This window comes from Scyliorhinus torazame, chromosome 9 (assembly GCF_047496885.1).
Source record: "Scyliorhinus torazame isolate Kashiwa2021f chromosome 9, sScyTor2.1, whole genome shotgun sequence".
In the NCBI taxonomy this organism is placed as follows: domain Eukaryota; kingdom Metazoa; phylum Chordata; class Chondrichthyes; order Carcharhiniformes; family Scyliorhinidae; genus Scyliorhinus; species Scyliorhinus torazame.
Window position 1 is genome coordinate 93,591,721 of NC_092715.1, and position 21,070 is coordinate 93,612,790.

At 44.7% G+C, this 21,070-nt stretch overlaps 1 protein-coding gene across 1 annotated transcript in view; it reads left to right on the forward strand.

Moving 5' to 3' along the window:
• LOC140430115 (uncharacterized) overlaps positions 1-21,070 on the forward strand; it is an 820,575-nt gene that overhangs the window by 55,328 nt on the left and 744,177 nt on the right. The window contains exon 2 of the mRNA XM_072517631.1: positions 18,483-18,525. Coding sequence (XP_072373732.1) covers positions 18,483-18,525 — 43 coding nt within the window. The remainder of the gene's footprint in view (positions 1-18,482; positions 18,526-21,070) is intronic.

Genomic DNA, 21,070 nt, shown 5'->3' on the forward strand with positions numbered 1-21,070 from the left:
CTGTGGCAGGAAACCGGAGCACCCGGAGGAAACCCACGCAGACACGGGGAGAAGATACAGACTCCGCACAGACAGTGACCCAGCGGGGAATCGAACCTGGGACCATGGCGCTGTGAAGCAACAGTGCTATCCACTTGTGCAACCGTGCTGCCCGTAATGCCCACCAGAGGAGGAAATCCCAATGGCCCAGTGAATCAGGCATCAGGCCAAAAATCATGAAACCCGTTGAGAGTCTGCCAGCCCATCCTGCCAGCCCCAATGAATTTCCGACCAGACACGGCAGGAACATGTAAATAGCTCATTCGAGCTATTTTGAATGGAATTTACAGGAAGGATGCCTGATTCATCTGCCTGCTGGGATGTTCCAGTACTCCCCAGCCAAAAGTTCAGCTGACATGAATTGGTGAAATTCCTGAGAAACAGGATCTGGCGACCTGAACCTGAGGGGTGGGAAGGGGTGAGTGCCCAGGGTGTCAAGGGGGGTCCTTCATCAGAGCTGGGGGTCAAGGGAGCTTGTGCTCGGCTAGGGCAGTGCTTTCCTGAGATGGGGGTCATTTGGCTGCTCTTTCCAACTGTAGCCATTAAACAGTATGTCCATATCTCAGTTCTGTGATATTAAAGTGAAAGTGTTCCCATCTACACCCCTAAAACCTACAGTCTGTCAGTATGTCAAGTTCAAAGATCTGTGAGATTAAGGTAAAAATATTCCCTTTGAAGTGGTTTTCTCAGCCAAATGTATGCCGAGAAGTCTAAAAGCTTTGAACTGCATTGTTTACATTCAATTCTATGGACTATTGCCTTTTGCAGGTTTTCTCATGCAGGTAACAGCACTAGGCGGTTTCAAAGCGAGGGTTAAGATTGTTTATTTATATAGCTCTGTAGGGATCCATTAACTCAGAGGAGCAGCTCTTTTTCTGATTAGAGTTTTTTGTTAGAAAAAGAGACTGTCTCTTTGTTCACAGCAACTGGGAGCTTTGTTCACAACAACTGGGTGGGCAGATGAGAAGAGACGTTGCCCAGCAGCAGCATTCTGAGATCAGGACACCCTTTACAAAATGCATCCTGACCTCTGAGGAATGGGACCTGTCAGACAGATTATGGCCCGCCACTCTCAGGTGTTCCGAAAACCCCAGTGTGCATTGAATGGTGAGTGAGTGTTGTTCATAGTGCCAGCGGGAATCACTCCAGTTTTCCCACTAGCAGGAGTACTTAGTCTCCAATCAAGAAAATCCATTATTTTCGTTCATTCTGCAGCAGTAAGAAAAGTCAAAAGAAACTGATCTGAAATTTGGAAGCTGGCTCTTTAAATAGTAATATGTGGTGCACCTGTGGGTAGAGGGCAACTCCTTCCTGAGGCTGAAAGCACATTCAGCTGGAACTGTTTGACAATCTGTGTTGACATGATCTGTAAGTTCTAAAATAGCGGTTCTGTAAGTTCTAAAATAGCAGGTTATGTGCCAAACCAGCAGAAGATGCTGTTTGACTTCAGGGTCTTCCCACTCTGCATGGAAAACCCATGCTAGCTCTATAAGAATCATGTCGTGCTGCATAGTACATGCCAGAGGTGGCCGAAAGCAGCATAGCCGCCATTTTCCAACACGTTCCTGTAGCCTCAAGTGCCTGTAGCACTAAGCAGTTGAATTCTACCGTCAACACATTTTGTGACACTGGATGGAAGATGAATTGGTGACAAATGTGTTAACCAATAACTTTAAATGAGTTAGCATCTTCACTAAGACAGCAAGCAAATAAACTTATTAATCTTTGTCCAGCCGTAAACCATGATAATTTCAAAACCAGTGTTTTTTTTCCAAATTATCCTTCCATTCCAGATGATTCTTCTCCCTGTTGACTGTTTTCTAATACGTGTTTTTCTTTCTACAAAGTCATATTCAGAACTTTTTCTGTGCATTTTTGAATTAGCATTAGTTTGCCTTTTGTTTGCATTATTAAAGTGTCATAGAAATTCGGAGAAAAACACACAGAAAGAATGATGAAGCAGAGAAACAGTTGTGTGATAGACGATTACAAACACGGGTGTAGACTGATAGATTCAGCTGACAGCGACAGAGATAAAATATCACATGGGACACCATTAGATAGAGTTACTTTAATTGCTGCTACTCTACCTCTATGGCACTTACAGGAGGGCCCACTGTAACACAATATCCAAGTACAATATACACGACAATCACCGTGAGATTACATGAAATGATAATTTGTTGGTTGATATTAAATTGCATATAGTCCGCTCAGTCATACCCATGTAGTTTATCAATGTCATCTGAATATTATAATACACCCGATTGTGTTTTTTATTCAATCATGGATGTGGGAATTGCTGGCTAGGCGAGCATTCATTGTCCATCTCTAGTTGCCCTTGGTGGTGGTGGGCTGCCTTCTTGAACCTCCGTCGTCCGTGTGGTGTAGGCACGGATGGCACAGTATCCCTGTCTAGTCATAGAATCATAGAATCTACAGTGCAGAAGGAGGCCATTCGGCCCATTGAGCCGCACCTTGGAAAGAGCAACCCACCTAAGCCCACACCTCCACCCAATCCCTGTAACCCAGTAACCCAACCCAATCTTTTTGTATACTAAGGGCAATTTATCATGGCCAATCCACCTAACCTGCACATCTTTGGACTGTGGGAGGAAACCGGAGCACCTGGAGGAAACCCATTTAGTTCCCTCATCTAAATCATTAATATATATTGTGAATAGTTGGGGTCCTAGCACTGAACACTGCAGTATCCCACTAGTCACTGCATGCCATTTGGAAAAAGACCTATTAATTCCTCCTCATTGGTTAGGATTCTCTATTGCGCGTCTACCTTGCTACCGCTGCTAGCGAGGTTGAAGAATTTTATGCTCAACCAAATCTCCCATTCACTGCTGTGGGACTGAGGAATCCTTTGTTTCCTCTCTGCCAGCCAGGTTTCTGTCCATCTCAATACACTACCCCAAATTCCATGCTCTTTAATTTTACACACAAATTTCTTACGTGGGACTTTGCTGAAAGCCTTATGAAAATCCAAAGAAACCACATCCACTAACTCCCCCTCGTTAACTCTACTAGTTATATCCTCAAAGAATTCCAGTAAATTTGTCAAACATGATTTCCTTTCGAAAATCCATGATGATTCTATCCAATACTACCACTGTTTTCCAGGTGCTCTGCTGTTAAATCTTTTATAATGGACTCAAACATTTTCCTCACTACTAACACCAGGCTGACTGACTGGTTTATAATTCCCTGTATTCTCTCTACCTCCCTTTTTAAATAGTGGATTACAATAGCTGTAGAAACTGTTCCAGAGTCTATAGACTATTGGAAGATGATCACCAGTGCATCCACTATTTTTAGAGCCATTTTCTTAAATACTCTGAGATGTAGATTACCAGTCCCTTGGGATTTATTGGCCTTTAATCGCATCAATTTCCCCAACACCATTTCCCGACTAATACTGATTTCTTCCCTCTCACTAAAGTCTTTGTTCCACAACATTCCTGATACATTATTTATGTCATGCTTTGAGAAGACAAAGTATGTATTTAGTTGGTCCGTAATTTCTTTGTTCCTCATTATAAGTTCCCCTGTTTCTGACTGTAAGGGACCTACATTTGTCTTCACCAATCTTTTGCACTTCACATACCTATCGAGGCTTTTGTAGTCAGTTTATATGTTTATATGCTTACTCTCGCACTCTATTTTCCTCTTCTTAATCAATCCCTTTGTCCTCCTTTGGTGAATTAAAAATTGTTCCCAACCCTCAGGTCTGCTGATTTTTCTGGCCAATTTGTAGGCCTCTACCTTGGATCTAATACCATCTCTATTTTCCTTGTAAACCATAGTTTGGCCATCTTTCCCGTTTTATTTTTGTGCCATACTGGAATGAACAATTTTTGCAGTTCACCCATGTTCTCTTTGAATATTTGAATCCATCATAGCCAACACGCGCACCATACAATCGTAGTTTCCTATATTTTGATTCAGGACCCCCGTCTCAGGATCAATTACGTGACTCGTCACTTCTGAAGGTGTTAATTCTGTGCAAGACTAATGTTTTGCTGATTGTGGTAATATTCTGGTTCCTCACCTGCCTGCCCTGACAATAAATGTTTGCAGGTTATCCATCCACAGATGTACCAAAGCCAGTTCAATGCTCTCATCTTATAGCTACACATACATGCAATTCCACTGGATAATGATCAGGAATACCACACTGAAGACATTGACTGGAGTTTGCGCCCATAATTTCACCGGACTAACTTGACACAGACCTTGGATCTTATTCATTTGTAAAGCTTAACTCCTGACTGTTTGAGCTAACTGAACCATCGGGTGACGTTACTCTGCACAACAGCACGTTATAAAAAATATTGGGATTCAGTTTCTGCTTTGGTAGCAATTGATGATCAGGGTGCAAACTACTCAAATCTGTGCTAGTTTTAAGTGCTTTTTTTCATGCAAACTCATTGGCATGTTGCCAAACGCAAAATTTGCTTTAAACAACTGCTCCTTGAAATATTTAAGGGAGGCAACTTCTGGTTCAGTTAATACAGTTGAAACTGGGTTGAGTCAAATAATAAATATTTTTCATCGGAGTGTCCATCACCTACGCGTAACCTGACTTGAAGTAATTGAAAATGGCAGTAGCTAACTATCTGCAGACCATTTGCTAATCACCTTGGGTATAACATTCAGTTTCTTAGTAAATTGAAAGAAATGTTTGTATTCAGAAGCTTTTAAAATGTACCTATCAGTGTCCACCTGACTAAAAAATACCCTTAAATTTTAGATCCTCCTCAAAGACCTGTAAACAACACAATTAGCATAATGATGAGTCATTCATTCTGGAGGTTTGGCCGTATTCTCGTGCCATGCTTTATAATCTAATTGGATATGGAACCCTTTTTTTAGCTCTGGATAGCTGGGCTTTAAATTCCACAATCGTTTGCACTGATTTGGCCCATTTTGGTCAAATTAGATAGAAAATTATATAGAAAAAAATAATTAAATGGAAAATTAGATAGAAAAATAAATGCATTCTAATAAATGATACTTGAACCGATACCTATGTATTCACTGTCATGGATTATTGGTTCCGAAGTGCAAACTTTTGGTGTCCGTTTTATAATAATTGACAAAGCACATGTTTTAAGCAAATTCTGTGTATAAAACTCTACATTTAAATGGCCTTAAAAACACAAAGGTCTCTTAGCAGAGTCACATTAAATGCTGTACCCAGTGTTATATGGTACAATTTTATCTTTAGTTATTTGAACAAAGATAAAAACAATCATGAAAATAGCATGCAACGGTTACTTTACTCCTGATTTCACAAGTGTCAACAAAGGTTAATGTGATTTGGACTTATGTTTGATATTTTTTAAGCATATGTAGAGGAGATCAGAATTGGCAATTGTTCTCTGGACTGTGGTTACTGACTGTGCAATATGGAACTGCATATGTTAAGTTTGGTATCTTGGCTGTGTGTGTCATTGAAAAGTCATGATATGTTCCTGAGATAACTGTTACTCCTGTAGGTGGCACCACTCTAGGCCTTTTAAATATCAAAGTGTCATTGTTTGTGACACACAATTGCTGCGCGGCTATACCGAGAGTATGTCATCGCCTGTAATGGTACAATCTGACCACTGGAGTCCCATTAATCAATTAGTTAAATTTGTGAACCTTCTTTTTGTCACTAACTAGCATTTGTGTGTCCAGAATAAGGGTTTAAACAATTTTTAAAAACATTACATATTTCACCATGATTACATTGATCCACTGATCTGTCTTTTGTTTCTTGTAATGCTTTCTTGAAGTTTATATTTCAACCCTGACAAAAAGCCTGAGTTTGAACTTGATATTTTTCCCAGAGCTGTGTTTATCTATCAGCTGAATTTGAATTGTATGATGAAAAATCTGCAATGTGCTTAATTCATCACTCCTATTTAGTCAATTTTACTGATTAAATATTTTCCTACACCTCCAATTTTGGGAAACACAAGGACACATTCAAAACATTTATCAGTTGCATTCTCAAAGGCAGAAAATTGTTATTAATTATTCATCTGTGCTTTGCTAGCAGATGGAAATAGTCGTTTCTAATTCCTTACTTTTTTTGGACAGTGATCTTAATTGACAACTCTACAAGGTAGAAAAGCCCGTGGGAATGACATTACGCTAGTGTACAGGAGTGGATAATGTGTTGAGAGCAGGGTGCTACCAGGGACGCTCAGGAATAGTTCTTAAGGTTTGATTGATTGATTGATCAATTGATTGATATTTATTGTCACATGTACCGAAGTACAGTGAAAAATTTTTTGCGGCCAAGGGAACGTACACAGTACGTACAAGGTAGACAAAAGAATAATCTACAGAGAACATTGATAGTGGTTTATCAACAAATAGTGATTGGTTACAGTATTGGTTAGTGCTGTGGGGGTAGCAGTGCTGGAGGGAAAGGCAAGATTGCAGTAGGCGAGGACCAAGGATCCATCATGAGGCCTGGCGGGGCAGACAGAGGGTCCAGTTGAAGACGTAAAGGACAGTACGGGAGGAAGGCGGAGGATGGGGGCTCTGAAGACTATTTTTCCATGCCATTCATTCAAACCTATCCATTGGCGCCTTCTTTCCAGTCACACCATACCATCCCACCCACTATCTCAACCTGAAAAGGAAAAGGTAAAGAAAACACAAGACACCAAAATGAAAGGCAACATTTTGTCTTGATATAGTACCTTTCACCATGTCAAAGCATCCCAAAGGGATTTTACAATCTAGTCCCTGATGTAATGTAGGAAATGTGGCAAATTGGGGGCAAAGAATTTTCACACAAACAATGTGATATCATTTGTGTTTGGTAATGTCAAGTTATGGCATTGGGAGTTCAGTTGGTCTTCTTTGAATAGTGCCATTGGTTGTTTTGTATCTACTTCAGAGAGCATACAAGGCCTTGTTTTAACAGGTCTCCAAAAGATGGCACCTCCAACAGTTCAACGCTGCAGCGCTGCATTGAAATGTCAGTCAAATGAGCAGAATTTCATCCTTCTGGCTTTCTAAGGTGTACTCACATCTTTCCAACTTCCGCAGCTTGACTTTTTCCTTTTCCAAATGCAACAAATACAGAGATACAGCCAGCAGTACTCCGATGATCGGACATGTGGCACTACCATTTTAAATAAGTGGCCTCGTAAAAAATAGAGCAAAACCAATGGAACAGGGTGTAATTTGGAAAAAAGACAGTTACTAAAAGGAATTAAAAGCAACAAGCCTCAAAATGGATGATGGTGCCGTTCAGTCAATGCTGACTTTATATAGGGAATGAAAAGCATTGCATTTTCTTAGTTAGTATGGTGGGAATAGGCTACCTAAATGCTCATTGATGTTTGAAGAGCAATAAGCATTTCACACTGGCTTACTCTCTGTTTCTCATCTGTGTCTTGCTGGATTATAGCATGAATGCTTTGGTTAAAGGTAGGGCCAGGCTTTATGTGCCTGATAGCAATCTACACATCACAGATTTCACCACAGATAAATGGTGGCTGGTGACCATTTTGAAAGGTGAACCAGCTTTGCAAGAATATATAAATTAACATGACTAAATTGGATTTCCAGTCCTTCATTATCCCACATATAGTCTGCTGAAAATCTATCTATTGCCTGGGTCTTCAACCAGCTCCCTTAATCCCAGTCATTTCCCTTTTAAATTCTTTATTAGTACAGCTCTCTCACAACTGAGATTCCAACTCAGATCTCACAAATTTCTGTCTGCACAATTCTTTCTGGGGTCATCCATGAGTTTGCGTAACTAAGCTATCTTGTTAACTTAGCTACAAACCCCACCGGTTTGTCCCGGGGAAGATGGACGTGGGGTTCCAGAGCTGGCATCGGGTGGGGATTGGAAGAATGGGGGACCTGTTCATCGACGGGACGTTTGCGAGCCTAGGGGCACTGGAGGAGAAGTTCAAGTTACCCCCGGGAAATGCCTTTAGATATATGCAGGTGAGGGCTTTTGTGAGGCGACAGGTGAGGGAATTCCCGTTGCTCCCGGCACAAGAAGTTCAAGATAGGGTGATCTCAGGTGTATGGGTCGGGGAGGGCAAGGTGTCGGAAATACACCAGGAGTTGAAAGAAGAGCTGGTAGAAGAGTTGAAGGGTAAATGGGAGGAGGAGCTGGGGGAGGAGATCGAGGAAGGTCTGTGGGCTGATGCCCTAGGTAGGGTTAATTCCTCCTCCTCGTGTGCCAGGCTCAGCCTGATACAATTTAAGGTGGTCCACAGAGCGCACTTGACGGGGGTGAGGTTGAGTAGGTTCTTTGGGGTAGAGGACAGATGTGGAAGGTGCTCAGGGTGCCCGGCGAACCATGTCCATATGTTTTGGTCATGCCCGGCACTGGAGGGGTTCTGGAGAGGAGTGGCGGGAGTAATATCTCAGGTGGTGAAAGTCCGGGTCAAGCCAAGCTGGGGGCTAGCAATATTTGGAGTAGTGGACGAACCGGGAGTGCAGGAGGCAAAAGAGGCCAGCATTCTGGCCTTTGCGTCCCTAGTAGCCCGGCGAAGGATCTTGCTAATGTGGAAGGAGGCGAACCTTGCGGGGCGGGGGGGGGGGGGGGGGGGGGGTGGTGGAGGGGACGTCCTGGGAGGGGGGGAGAGGGGGGAGGAAAGGGGGGACTGCCTGGAAGGGTGGATGAGCAAGAGATAACATGAAGGGTTGGGGAAACTGGCACGTATGGGTGAGGGCCAGCGTACAAAGCTGTGTAAATATATCATTTTGCCATGTATATATCTTGCTCTGCGCGATTTCTCGGTTTTTTGTTGTTGTTTTTTTGTTACAAGGCGGGGGGGGGGTTATTGCTTGTAAAGGAGAAAAATTGTGTTAAAAAACTTTAATAAATATATATTTTTTTAAAACTTAGCTACAAACCCTTTTTGCAGGGCAAGGTCCTTAATATACATGCACAGCTTGTGTTGACAAGCTCCCTCACAAAAATGCTACTTACTGTAGTCAATCAGGTAGGTATTTCTAACAATGGATATTTCAAGAAAATGCTTGCAAAACTCAAAAGGCCTGGCAGCATCTTCCATCGGGGGTTCTGGTCATCGCCACTGATGTGATGTGAGAGAGACAGGCTTCCAACACTTGAAGAAATGCAACTTGATTTTATTGAACTCTTAACTACCATAGATACTTTAACTGTGGGTTGACACTATGCTGACTTAACTGGAGACCTGAGGCTAACCTGACCAGACTATCTTATTACCACATGGTGTATGTTCTAGTTGCTGCTCATGGGCTCTGACTGTCTCAGAGGCTGGATCCCAAGAGAGTGGGAAAACTAGTGCCCTCTGGCTTTATAGTGATCGTGTCCTGTCTGGTGATTGGCTGCTGTGTTCTGTGTGTTCACTGGTCATCCTGTGTATCAATCACTGCCTGTCTGTGCACCATCATATACCTGTGTATATATTATGACATCTCCCCCCCCATTTTTTTTTCTTCATAAAAATGTGTGTGGGTCAATAAATAATGAGTGTGTGTGTGTGTACAGGATCCTGACTATATACAAAGTATGTTAACATATTCACATGGGAAGGTGTCTTGTGCAGATAGAGGGCAGATAACAAATTAGGACAAAACAATATGTACAGATGTGTAAACGGATCACAAGGTAATGCAACATTCAGTCTATAAATTCAATCTCTGTGGTGGGCGATGAGTTCTGGTTGACAGTGAGGGTGGCACACCACTCGTCGTCCGGATCAATGCTCAGCACTGGGAGTTGTTTCACCTTCTTCGCTGAAGGCATCGTATGCTTGGTGATGATGCCCACCCGGAATGGGGATGGGAGGCCCTCGGTGTCGGAATCTGGAACCATGTCAGAGTCGGAGTCTGCAACGGGTTGCTGTACTGACCGGACGTTCCTGCGCTGCGACAGGGATCGCTGTGTATTGGGCAGTTGAGCAGATCTGCACAGGGCTGCGTAGTGGCCAAGCTTGCCACGCTGGAGACAGTGTTGATATTTCGCGGAACATTGCGCTTTAAATGGGCGGAGCCACAGTTGTTGCACGTCATGGCGCCGGCATCAGGACGCTCCGTGCGCCACCGTGCATGCGCGGTGTGGTCGAACGATGTGCGCACCTGCGCAGTTCGGTCGTCGGCCTCGTCGTCCCCTTGGTCATGGCGCACATGCGCAGGAGCCTGGGAAAAGTGTGCGAAATGGCCGCTCTCATCCAGACTCAGGCCCTGGAGCTGTTTTACGGCCTGCACCTGCTCCGCATCGTGGGGGCCTTGCCGCGCCATCTCTGCCGCCTTGATATGGGAGTACCGGTTGTTAGCGTGCTCGTGGAGGACGCAGGTTTCGATGGCGATGGTAAGGGTGAGCTGCTTAACTTTAATGAGCTGCTGGCGAAGGGGATCGGAGTGGACCCCGAAAATGATCTGGTCGCGGACCATGGAGTTGGAAGTGGAGCCGTAGTTGCAGGACTGCGCAAGGATTCGGAGGTGGGTTAAGAAGGACTGGAAAGGTTCATCCTTACCCTGCAGCCTCTGCTGGAACACATAGCGTTCAAAGCTATGGAGTTGACTTCGATGTCACAGTGGCTGTCGAACTTCAGCAGGACTGTTTTAAACTTTGGCTTGTCCGCGCCTTCAGCAAAGGTGAGGGAGTTGAAGATGTGGATAGCGTGGTCCCCGGCTGTAGAGAGGAAGAGAGCGATCTTCCTGGCATCCGATGCGGTTTCCAGGTCGGTGGCGTCAAGATACAGCTGGAACTTCTGCTTGAAAATCTTCCAGTTAGCACCAAGGTTGCCAGCGAAGCGGAGCTGCGGGGGAGGGTGGATGCTGTCCATGTTACCGGATGGCTGGTCGCTTGTCAAAGGCAGACTATCTCAATGTAGGTCCATCAAACTCGAGCATAACTCACTGGTACCATGATGTGTTGGGTATGCCGGGTCTGCGAGGACTGCGTTTACTGCAGCAGTTAGAGAGAGAGGCTTCCAACACTTGAAGAAATGCTATTCGATTTTATTGAACTCTTAACTATCATACATACTTTAACTGTGGGTTGACACTATGCTGACTTGACTGGAGACCTGAGGCTAACCTGACCAGACTATCTTACTACCACATGGTGTATGTTCTAATTGCTGCTCATGAGCTCTGACTGTCTCAGAGGCTGGATCTCAAGAGAGCGGGAAAACTAGTGCCCTCTGGCTGTATAGTGGTCGTGTCCTGTCTGGTGATTGGCTGCTGTATTCTGTGTGTGTGTTCATTGGTCATCCTGTGTGTCAATCACTGCCTGTCTGTGCATCATCATATACCTGTGTGTATATTATGACTCCACCTATAACGTTAACTCTGCTTTTCTCTCCTTATTGATGTTGCCAGCATTTCCTGTTTTTATTTCTAATTTCTAGCATCTGCAGCATTTTACTTTTTTATTGGATATTTCTCTCTTGTTAGTTTCTATACTTGCCCTGGATAAGCAGTCAATGCTTATAGAGTGCCATTCTTGCTGCATCCGTGGGCAGCAAAACCAACATCAAAGTGAGACTATACTAGGTGTAGGATGGCTTACTGTCAAAGGCCGTACCCAGTGAACAGGACTAATCAGTCAAGAGTGGCCCTTTTCTATTTCTATGAGGAATAGTGCATTAGAAAGCGATGCTTTTTGCTGATCTTTGCAGCCTCCTGCAAGAACAATAGCCACCTGCTTGGTGTGGAACCCATGATTTGCCAGCAGCTACAAAAGTGACAATGCTGTTGAACGTCTTTGCCTTGGGATCTTTGTGGCCTGCTACCCAAGAGAATCTCCTGCATTCTCCAGTCTGCAGCTGACATGGGCATTTGGGGGACAACCAATGTGATTTGTCAGGGCCAATCAGTGCCTCCCTGTGAAGGAGAACAACCAAAATGAGACAGTCTTGGTGTTTGTAGCTTCTCTCGCATATAAGCTACTATTGAGGTTGCCTTTAGTGCACCATAAAACCAGCCAAGAGCGTCTATAAACAGGAAGGAGTTTCACTCCATCAATGTGCAGCTTGTAAGTAATCACAACCAAAGAATCATGCAAGTTTGTGCCAGGTTCCCAGATAGCTGTCACGATGAATACATTTTGTGTCAACCAAGGACCTGCCCAACGTTTTCTACCCTACCTGGAATATTCGAGGATGCCTGCTTGGGGAGAAAGGTTATTCTCTTCTAATATGACAGATGACATCCCCTCAGAGCTCCAGCATGCCTGAGCAGCTGAGGCAAAACCAAAGCCATGGTACCACAAGAAATATTACTGAGCTCACGATGGAGTTCTGGATAGGTCCCAAGACTCCCTGCAAAAATGCTCCGGAGAAAGTCTCCTGCATCATTCTGCCTCATCTTGAACAATGTTGCTACAGAGCGAGCCCCAAGAGGACTTAAAATCTAAGGAGGATTGGTTGAGCAAATGCAAGGGAGGAAGAAGGGACACAGCAATGCCGTGCAGCCAGAAATGTAAGGGTGAAATGCTCCAAACTTCAGGTGAACTACCAACTCTCACCCCATTAAACTGAAATTTAGCCCTCTCTATTAATTGTCCATTCAACTTGATTCACCACTACCTTATTAACCCTACATTGTATAAGAAAACATATTGATCAATGACGTGCTGGGTAGAAGATTCACGAGCTGCTCCATAAATGTACTGCAGACCAGGTGCCAAAAGAAATGAAGATTTTAATCTGCACCCAAACACAATCAGTTGCCTCAAATCATTAATCACCTAAGTGTCAACGCATCATATTTTTTTAAAGGTTTACTCGTTGTGCTATTTCTGTGAAATGTTTCCCACTGGATTCTGCAGAGCCGATTGTCAGCTCCTCTGGATAATGTTGGAATATTTGACATGCTTCTGGCCAGTGACATGGTGCTAATGGACAAATGAAAAGGGACTAAATTAGACAGTTACAAAATGCAAACTAGGCTCATCATGTGCAATTACCCCACACCCATTCAATGTGATGTTGGCAGCTCACCAACTTTGTGTTCCTTGCTCATTACCATGATCATAGCATGCAGTCAGTGCAAACCTGCTGTGGAGTGGCTGAATGATTCCGCAAAGGGTGCAAAATTGTAAAAGACTAGTACAAGTTAAAGCTAGTTTGCACTGCATAAAGCTCAGCCAGAACGTATAAAGGGGAAGGTGTATTGTGATTGAAGCAGGTGATGTATCCTGATATAAGGGTCTCTGATATAGAAATAGTGAAGCAATGGCACAATATGGCAGAGAACATGCTCCAAGGTTCTTAGAAGCTGCACTAGAGGCCTTGGAAGAGAAGCAAAGGAGGGAATAGTGCTGTCACCACAGGGGACCAAGAAGCCATCCAGCCATCATTCAGAGGTTTGTGGGAGAAGGGAGCTGTGTAGGTCAATGTCAAGATTCTCCCTCTGAGGACTTGGTTGCAGTGCCGTAAAAAAAAAATCAACGACCTCATAAGAGTGGTTAAGGTCAGTGAATTCATCTTCAAATGACATATCACATCAACTGCACCACGAGCCTCAAACACTGCTCAATGCACCACACTCCTATGACCAGTAACCCCAATCAAACAGAACTCTTACATAAAATTCAAAGCTGCATCGCATCCTTGCACTCTTAGCACTGTTGCAGGCCTCTTACTCACATCCCACAGGTTGCGCACACTGCCAGTTATTCAACCACGTCACCCAAATACATTGCATCACACTCACTCACACACGTCCCTATCTCTCATAGGGCAAGGTGGTTCACAACCAAAGACAGCAGGAGCTAACTGGAGGGGGGACAGCTGCATTTGATCCGCATAAGGGAGGTTGATTGCCATCAATAGACCAGTATTGCTGACACAGTGACCAGCAGCAGGGCTGAAATAATGAAGATCATGGCAATTTCACAAACAATCTCCTCGCAACCCACTTCCCCCTTATCCTCCAATCTCTTCCCGATTCAGAAGCTTCTGATGATGTTTGGACCTATAGTTTCACTGCCTTCCAACCTCCTTCCCCCTCACTATAACCTCACCCTGTGCATTACTCCTTTTGGATACTCAAAAACTGCAACCTGGTCAGACAATGATAGAACAGCAACACCACACTGATGATGAAGAAATATAATTTATATACGCACATATCAACGAGGAGCAGGCGTGGCCATTCAGCCCCTCAAGCCTGCTCCGCCATTTAATAAGATCATGGTTGATCTGATAATGACCACAAATCTGCATCCTGCCTACTTCCAATAACCTATCACTCCCTTGCTTACCAAGAATTTATCCACCTCAGTCTTAAAAGTATTCAGACTCTGCATCCACCACATTTTCAGGAAGTATCCTCTGAGTGAAATGATTTCACCTCATCTGTTTTAAATCTGAGATCCATTATTTTTGAACAGTGATGCCTTGTTGTAGGTTCTTCTACAAGAGGAAATATCCTTTCCACATCTACCAATGTGAGCAAGTGTGAGGTAATTCATTTTCAACCAAAAAGGAATAGAGCAAAGTACTTTCTAAATGGAATGAGGTTAGGTACAGTGGATGTCGAAAGAGACTTTAGGGTTCAGGTGCATAGATCCTTAAAGTGTCACAAATAAGGGCAAACTAATTATCAAGGCTAATGAAATGCTAGCATTTATATCTAGAGGATAGGGGTATAGAGACAAAGACGTTATGCTGCAGCTATACAAAACCCTGGTTAGACCTCACACGGAGTACTGTGAGCAGTTCCTGGCACCACATCTTAGGAAGGATATTTTGGCCTTGGATGGAGTGCAAAGTAAATTTACTAAAATGATACCTAAGAATGTGCAACTCCACACAGACAGTGACACAAGCCGGGAATCGATCCCAGGTCCCTGGCGCTGTGAAGCAATAGTGGTAACCACTGTGCTACCACGTCACCTGTAGACAATCTCAGCAGGTCTGACAGTATCTGTGGAGAGAGAAGGGAGCTAACATCTTAAGTCTGGATGACTCTTTGTGAAAGCTGGAGAGAACTGGAAATAGGGTCACATTTATACTGTTGTGGGGGGCGTGGAACAGTGGGGCTTGATCGAGGGCCAGCGATAGGTAGAGATTGACAAAGATGTCATGGACAGAAAGATAAAAGGAATGTAAATGGAGATCATTAAGGCTAAGAAGGGTGCTGATAGTGACGCATAAAAACATAAAGATAATTATTTCCGCTAGTTGGAGATTCTAAAACTAGGGGCACAGTCTAAAAATTAGGGCTAGACCGATCAGGAGAGATGAAACAAAGCACTTCTTCAATCAAATGGTGCCACCCGGGTGACAGCCTGACACTGCAGGGGTGCACAGAAGGCACTGCCAGGCTGACAGGGGCACTGTCAGGGTATCAGTGTCAAGAAGCCTAGGCGGCATTTGCCTGCGTTGAGGATTGCGCCTGGGGCTGTCCTGTCCATGTGAGGTGGGGTGAGGGGGCTCATGGGCCCCTCAACAGGTGAGTTGGAGCATTGGATGGGTCCAGGAATCAGGCGGGGGGGAGGGGGGGTCAAGAAATCAGGGCACCATTTGAAAATGGCACCCCCTTCTTTTCCTGTACTAAGGAGCTCTGCTCACGGGAGCTCCTCAGTGCAGGAAATGCGGCTAAGTCCAGACTCGGCTGAGTGATATCCATTGAGGCCCAAAAGAAAAAACATAGTGCCATTAGATAGCGGGGTCGGTCCGGGCTCTACAAATACCAGATCCAACCCCTCTAAACCTGCCCAAAACTGACATTTGATTTTGTTAGATCGTACCCATTAAGAGATATGAGCCAAGGGCTAGGTATAAGGAGTTAGGCCACAGATCAGCCATGATCCTATTAAATGGTGGGACTGGCTCAAGGGGCTGAATGACCTACTCCTGTTCCTATATTCCAATGTACCCTGTCAAGTCCGCTCAGGATCTTATATGTTTCAGTCACCTTGCCTTTTACTCTTCTAAACTCCAATGGCTACAAACCTAGCCTGTCCAACCTTTCTTCACAAGACAGCCGATCCATTCCAGGTATTCCCCAGATTCCTTTATGCTGCTGAACAGGTATTCAACGATGCCTGGTTAAGGGGATAACTCTAGCAGCGAGCTCCAAAATTCCGGTGCGGGTGTCAAATCAACATTAAACCTTGATCGATATCTTAATTGCCTGCCCCGTATACTTCCAGCGGATGCTCACTGCACATGTGCAAATGCGCTCACCAATATGGAATGCAGTACAGCTCCAATCGGAAGTGTGCATGTGCACTTCGGACACCATTTTGGACATCTAAGACACTTGTCATGTTGGGTGTTCTGGTTCACAAATAAGCCAACAATGCTGGAAGTGGTGTAACGCTATTTTATCAACTGTTGAACTATGCTAACATTCTGTAAACGTGGGTATAAGCAATACTAGCTTAACTGTGGACCCTCTCCTATCACTAGCTATGGTGAGGCACTCAGCACATGGTGAATGTCTGTGATGCAGGCTGTGAGCTCTGTGCTCTGAGCTGGCTGCTGCTCGAATGAGCGGGAATTCTCCTCTCCCCTGTCTTTATAGTGCTTGTGCTCTCACTGGTGATTGGCTGCGGTGTTATGTATGCTGGTTGGTCCTACTGCATGTCCATCAGTGTGTGTATGTGATTGTACCATAATGTACTGATATATATTATGACAACACACATAGTGATGAAAGAGAGGAAGCTATGGATCCAAATTTTGTACAAATCTGTCAGCAGAAGACTCAATCATGCCCGAGTGCACCACAGAAAATAAATGTCCACCGACAGCATCCTTAATACCACAACTGGAACATTTTTCCTCTACTATAAAAATGCTTAAAATTTGGGGCTTATCTGCAGATGAAATTCGGAACCATCTGCAACTATAATAGGTGGATAGCTGGAATGAACAGGTTGTATCATGAAATGCAGAAAAATAGAAAATTAAGCAGGAGGAGGCCATTCAGACCTTCGAGCCTGCTCCACCATTCATTATGATCATGGCTGATCATCGAGTTCAATACCCTGATCCTGCCTTCCCTCCCCTCTCCCTTCCTGGATCCCTTCAGCCTCAAGAGCTACATTTAATTCCTTCTTGAAATTACACAACGTTTTGGCCTCAACTACTTTCTGTGGTAGCGAATTCCACACATTCACCACTCTCTGAGTGAAGAAATTTCCCCTCACCTCAGTCCTAAAATCTAACCTGTCCAATCCTGTTAGAATTTTGTAAGTTTCTGTGAAATCCCCTCTCACTCTTCTAAATTCCAATGAATATAATCCTAACCGATTTAATCTCTCCTCATATTACAGTCCCGCCATCCCAGGAATCTGCCTGGTAAACCTTCACTGCACTCCCTCCATAGCAAGAACATCCTGCCTCAGATAAGGACACCAAAACTGGACACAATACTCCAGGTGTGGCCTCACCAATGCCCCATACAATTGCAGTAAAACACCCCTTTTCCTATCCTCAAATCCTCTTGCTATAAAGGCCAACATACCATTTGCCTTTTTTACTGCCTGCTGTACCTGCACACTTACTTTCAGCAACTAATGCACAAGGGCACCAAGGTCTCGCTGAGTATTCACCTCTCTCAATGTACACCTATTCAAATAATAATCTGCCTTCCTGTTTTTGTTACCGTAGCGGATAACCTCACATTGATCCACATTATACTGCATCTGCCTTATGCACACTCACTTAGCCTGTCCAAATCCTGCAAGTGTCCTCCTTGCAGCTCACCCTCTCACCCAACTTTGTATCATCTGCAAATTTGGAGATAATACATTTAGTTCCCAGGCCCAAATCATGAATATATAATGTGAACAATTGGAGTCCTAGCACAGATCCCTCCGGTACCCCACTAATAACTGCCTGCCAAACAGAAAAAGTCCCATTTATTCCAACTTTTTGCTTCCTGTCTGCTAACCAGCTTTCAATCCATCTCAAGTCACTGCCCATAATCCCATGCGCTTTAACTTTACATATTAAACTGCTATGTGAGACCTTGTCAAAGGCCTTCTGAAAGTCTAAATAAACCACATCCACTGATTCTCCCTTGTCAACTCTACTAGTTATATTTTCGATGAGGTTACGTTGGAAAGGCTGGGATTGTTTCCACTGGAGTTTAGAAAAGTGAGGTGTGACTTGATTGAAATATATAAGATCCTGAACAGCATTGACGAGGTGGACGTGGAAGGGATGTTTTCTCTTGTGGTTGAATCCAGAATTAGGGGGCACTGTTCTAAAATTAGGGGTTGCCCTTATAGGACAGAGCAGAGGAGAATTTATTTCTCTCAGAAGGTTGTGCGACTTTGGAACTCTCTGCCTCAGAAGATGATGGATGTAGAGTCTCTGAAGCCTGGCAATGTACTTTGAAGATAATTGCTACGTAAACAATCCTGTTATATATTACTTTTAAGACCATAACAAATATTTATTGGCATCAAAATAATTAATTGTTGTTTTTCTTCTTCTCACTTGCAGATAAAAACAGGATATTCAGCTGGGGCAATGGAACCAATGGACAGTGAGTAGCTCTGAATCCTGTTGTGTGACAGTCCAGAGGGCTAGCTCAATAACCAAATTGGCAGACTTCTACGAAAGAGCAGTTTTATGTTTGTTAATTCCTGTGAAGGGCCTTTGCCATGTCTGATTTCCAGTTGTGAACTTCTGACAGATGAAGTTCCCTTTGTGACCATTGGTGGGATTCTCCAACCCCCCGTCGGGTCGGAGAATCGGCGGGCAGGCGGCATGAAAACGCCCCCAACGGCCGCCGAATTCTCCGGCACCGAAAATTTGGAGGGGGCGGGAATCATGCCCGTCGGCGGGCCCCTCCCCGCGATTCTCCGGCCCGCGATGGGCCGAAGTCCCGCTGCTGTCATGCCAGTCCCGCCGGCGTGAATCAAACCACCTAGCTTACCGGCGGGACTGGCGGCACAGGCGGGCTCCGGGGTCTTGGGGGACACATGGGGTGATCTGGTGCGCCCACGGTGGCCTGGCCTGCAATCATGGCTCACCGATCCGCGGGCGGGCCTGTGGCGTGGGGGCACTGTTTTCCTTCCGCCTCGACCATAGCCTCCGCGATGGCAGACGCGGAAGTGACACCCCCCCCCGCGCGCATGCGCGGTGATGACGTCAGCAGCCGCTGACGCTCCCTCGCATGCGCGGACTTCCGCCGGCCGGCGCAGTCCCTTTGGCCCCGGCTGGCGTCGCGCCAAAGGCCTTTCCCGCCAGCCGGCGGTGCGCCAACCACTCCGGTGCGGGCCTAGCCCCTCAAGATGAGGGGTTGGCCCCTAAAGGTGCGGAGAAATCCGCACCTTTGGGGCGGTCCGACGCCGGAGTGGTTCCCGTCACTCCATCCCGTTGGGACCCCCCGCCCCGCCGGGTAGGGGAGAATCCAGGCCCATGATTTTGTTAAGTCAGCACTATGATGACAAATGGTTACTATGGGCTTTTGGGAAGCATCAGTGGAAAAGGTTCTTCCGTAAATTCGTAATGATACATAAGCTATTTTTATGAAAAATTCTTTGACTGCTTCAAGGTATTACCTAAGATGAATTAGCTGCGAGTTTTATGTTTTCTGTGCTTTCATTCCAACTGTTTCTCTGATTTGGTGTATCTTCAATAAAGCATCATTTTAAACTGGAGTTCTGCTCCAAAACTCTAAAACCCCTTCTCATTAATCAGTATATTTTAGTCGTAATAAAGGAAATAATGAGCAAATAGAAAGAGAAAGGTTTCAAGCAGAATTATTTTGTTCATCCGGGTTCCTTCAGTGCTCAAACGCAGGAAGAACACATAACAAGACAAGGTTAGAGGAGGAAATCAAAAATGTAGATTCAATTTAGACAGAATGAACTGAGAATAAAGTAGAGTTCATGGTGCATTTGTGAGGTTATGGGGCCTGGTTAGCTTAAATATCTGGATGGCTCAGAGGTAGTTCAAATTAATGATAACAGTACAGGTTCAATTCTTGTTCCGGCCGAGGTAGATTTGAGACCTGCCTCCCCACTCTGCCCCTGAGAGATGAAAGGCAATTTACAATATAATGCATTAAGAATCCTGACATGATTTGGGGAGAGAATGTAGCTGCTACTGTGGATAAGAGGTTTTCATACATTTGTTCCCCACTCCATGGCTGTTCAATGTTTTCTGGTGGTTAGACTATGAACCACCCAGGTTGATAGGGTTGTTAAGAAGGCGTATGGTGTGTTGGCTTTCATTAACGGGGGATTGAGTTTAAGAGCCGCGAGGTTTTGCTGCAGCTTTATAAAACCCTGGTTAGACCACACTTGGAATATTGTGTCCATTCTGGTCGCCTCATTATAGGAAGGATGTGGATGCTTTGGAGAGCGCGCAGAGGAGATTTACCAGGATGGTGCCTGGAGGGCATGTCTTATGAAGAAAGGTTGAGGGAGCTAGGGCTTTTCTCACTGGAGCGAAGAAGGCAGAGAGGTGACTTGATAGAGGTGTACAAGGTGATGAGAGGCATGGATAGAGTGGATAGCCAGAGAATTTTCCCCAGGGTGGAAATGGCTGTCACGAGGGGACATAATTTTAAGGTGATTGGAGGAAGGTATAGGGGAGATGTCAGAGGTAGGTTCTTTACACAGCGAGTGGTGGGTGTGTGGAATGCACTGCCAGCAGAGGTGGTGGAGTCAGAGTCATAAGGGACATTTAAGCGACTCTTAGACAGGCACATGGACAGCAGTAAATTGAAGGGGTGTAGGTTAGGTTGATCTTAGATTAGGATAAATGGTCGGCACAACATCGTGGGCTGAAGGGCCTTTACTGTGCTGTACTGTTCTATGTTCTATAAAGCTTCAGTCTCTTAGGACAGGGAAATAAGTTGGTACTTTAACACATTTTTAGCACCACGGTATCCACTTGTTAAATAATTATATGAGGTATTCGGGCAGATTTCCAAATGTTCTTAATTCATTGAATTACAGAAAGGTTACAACACAGAAAGAGGCCATTCAGCCCGCCATGAGTGTGCCAGCTCTCCGCAGGAGCAATTAACCAGGAGCAAGTGTCATTCTCCTTCCATTTCCCTCAGTCCTGCAAATATT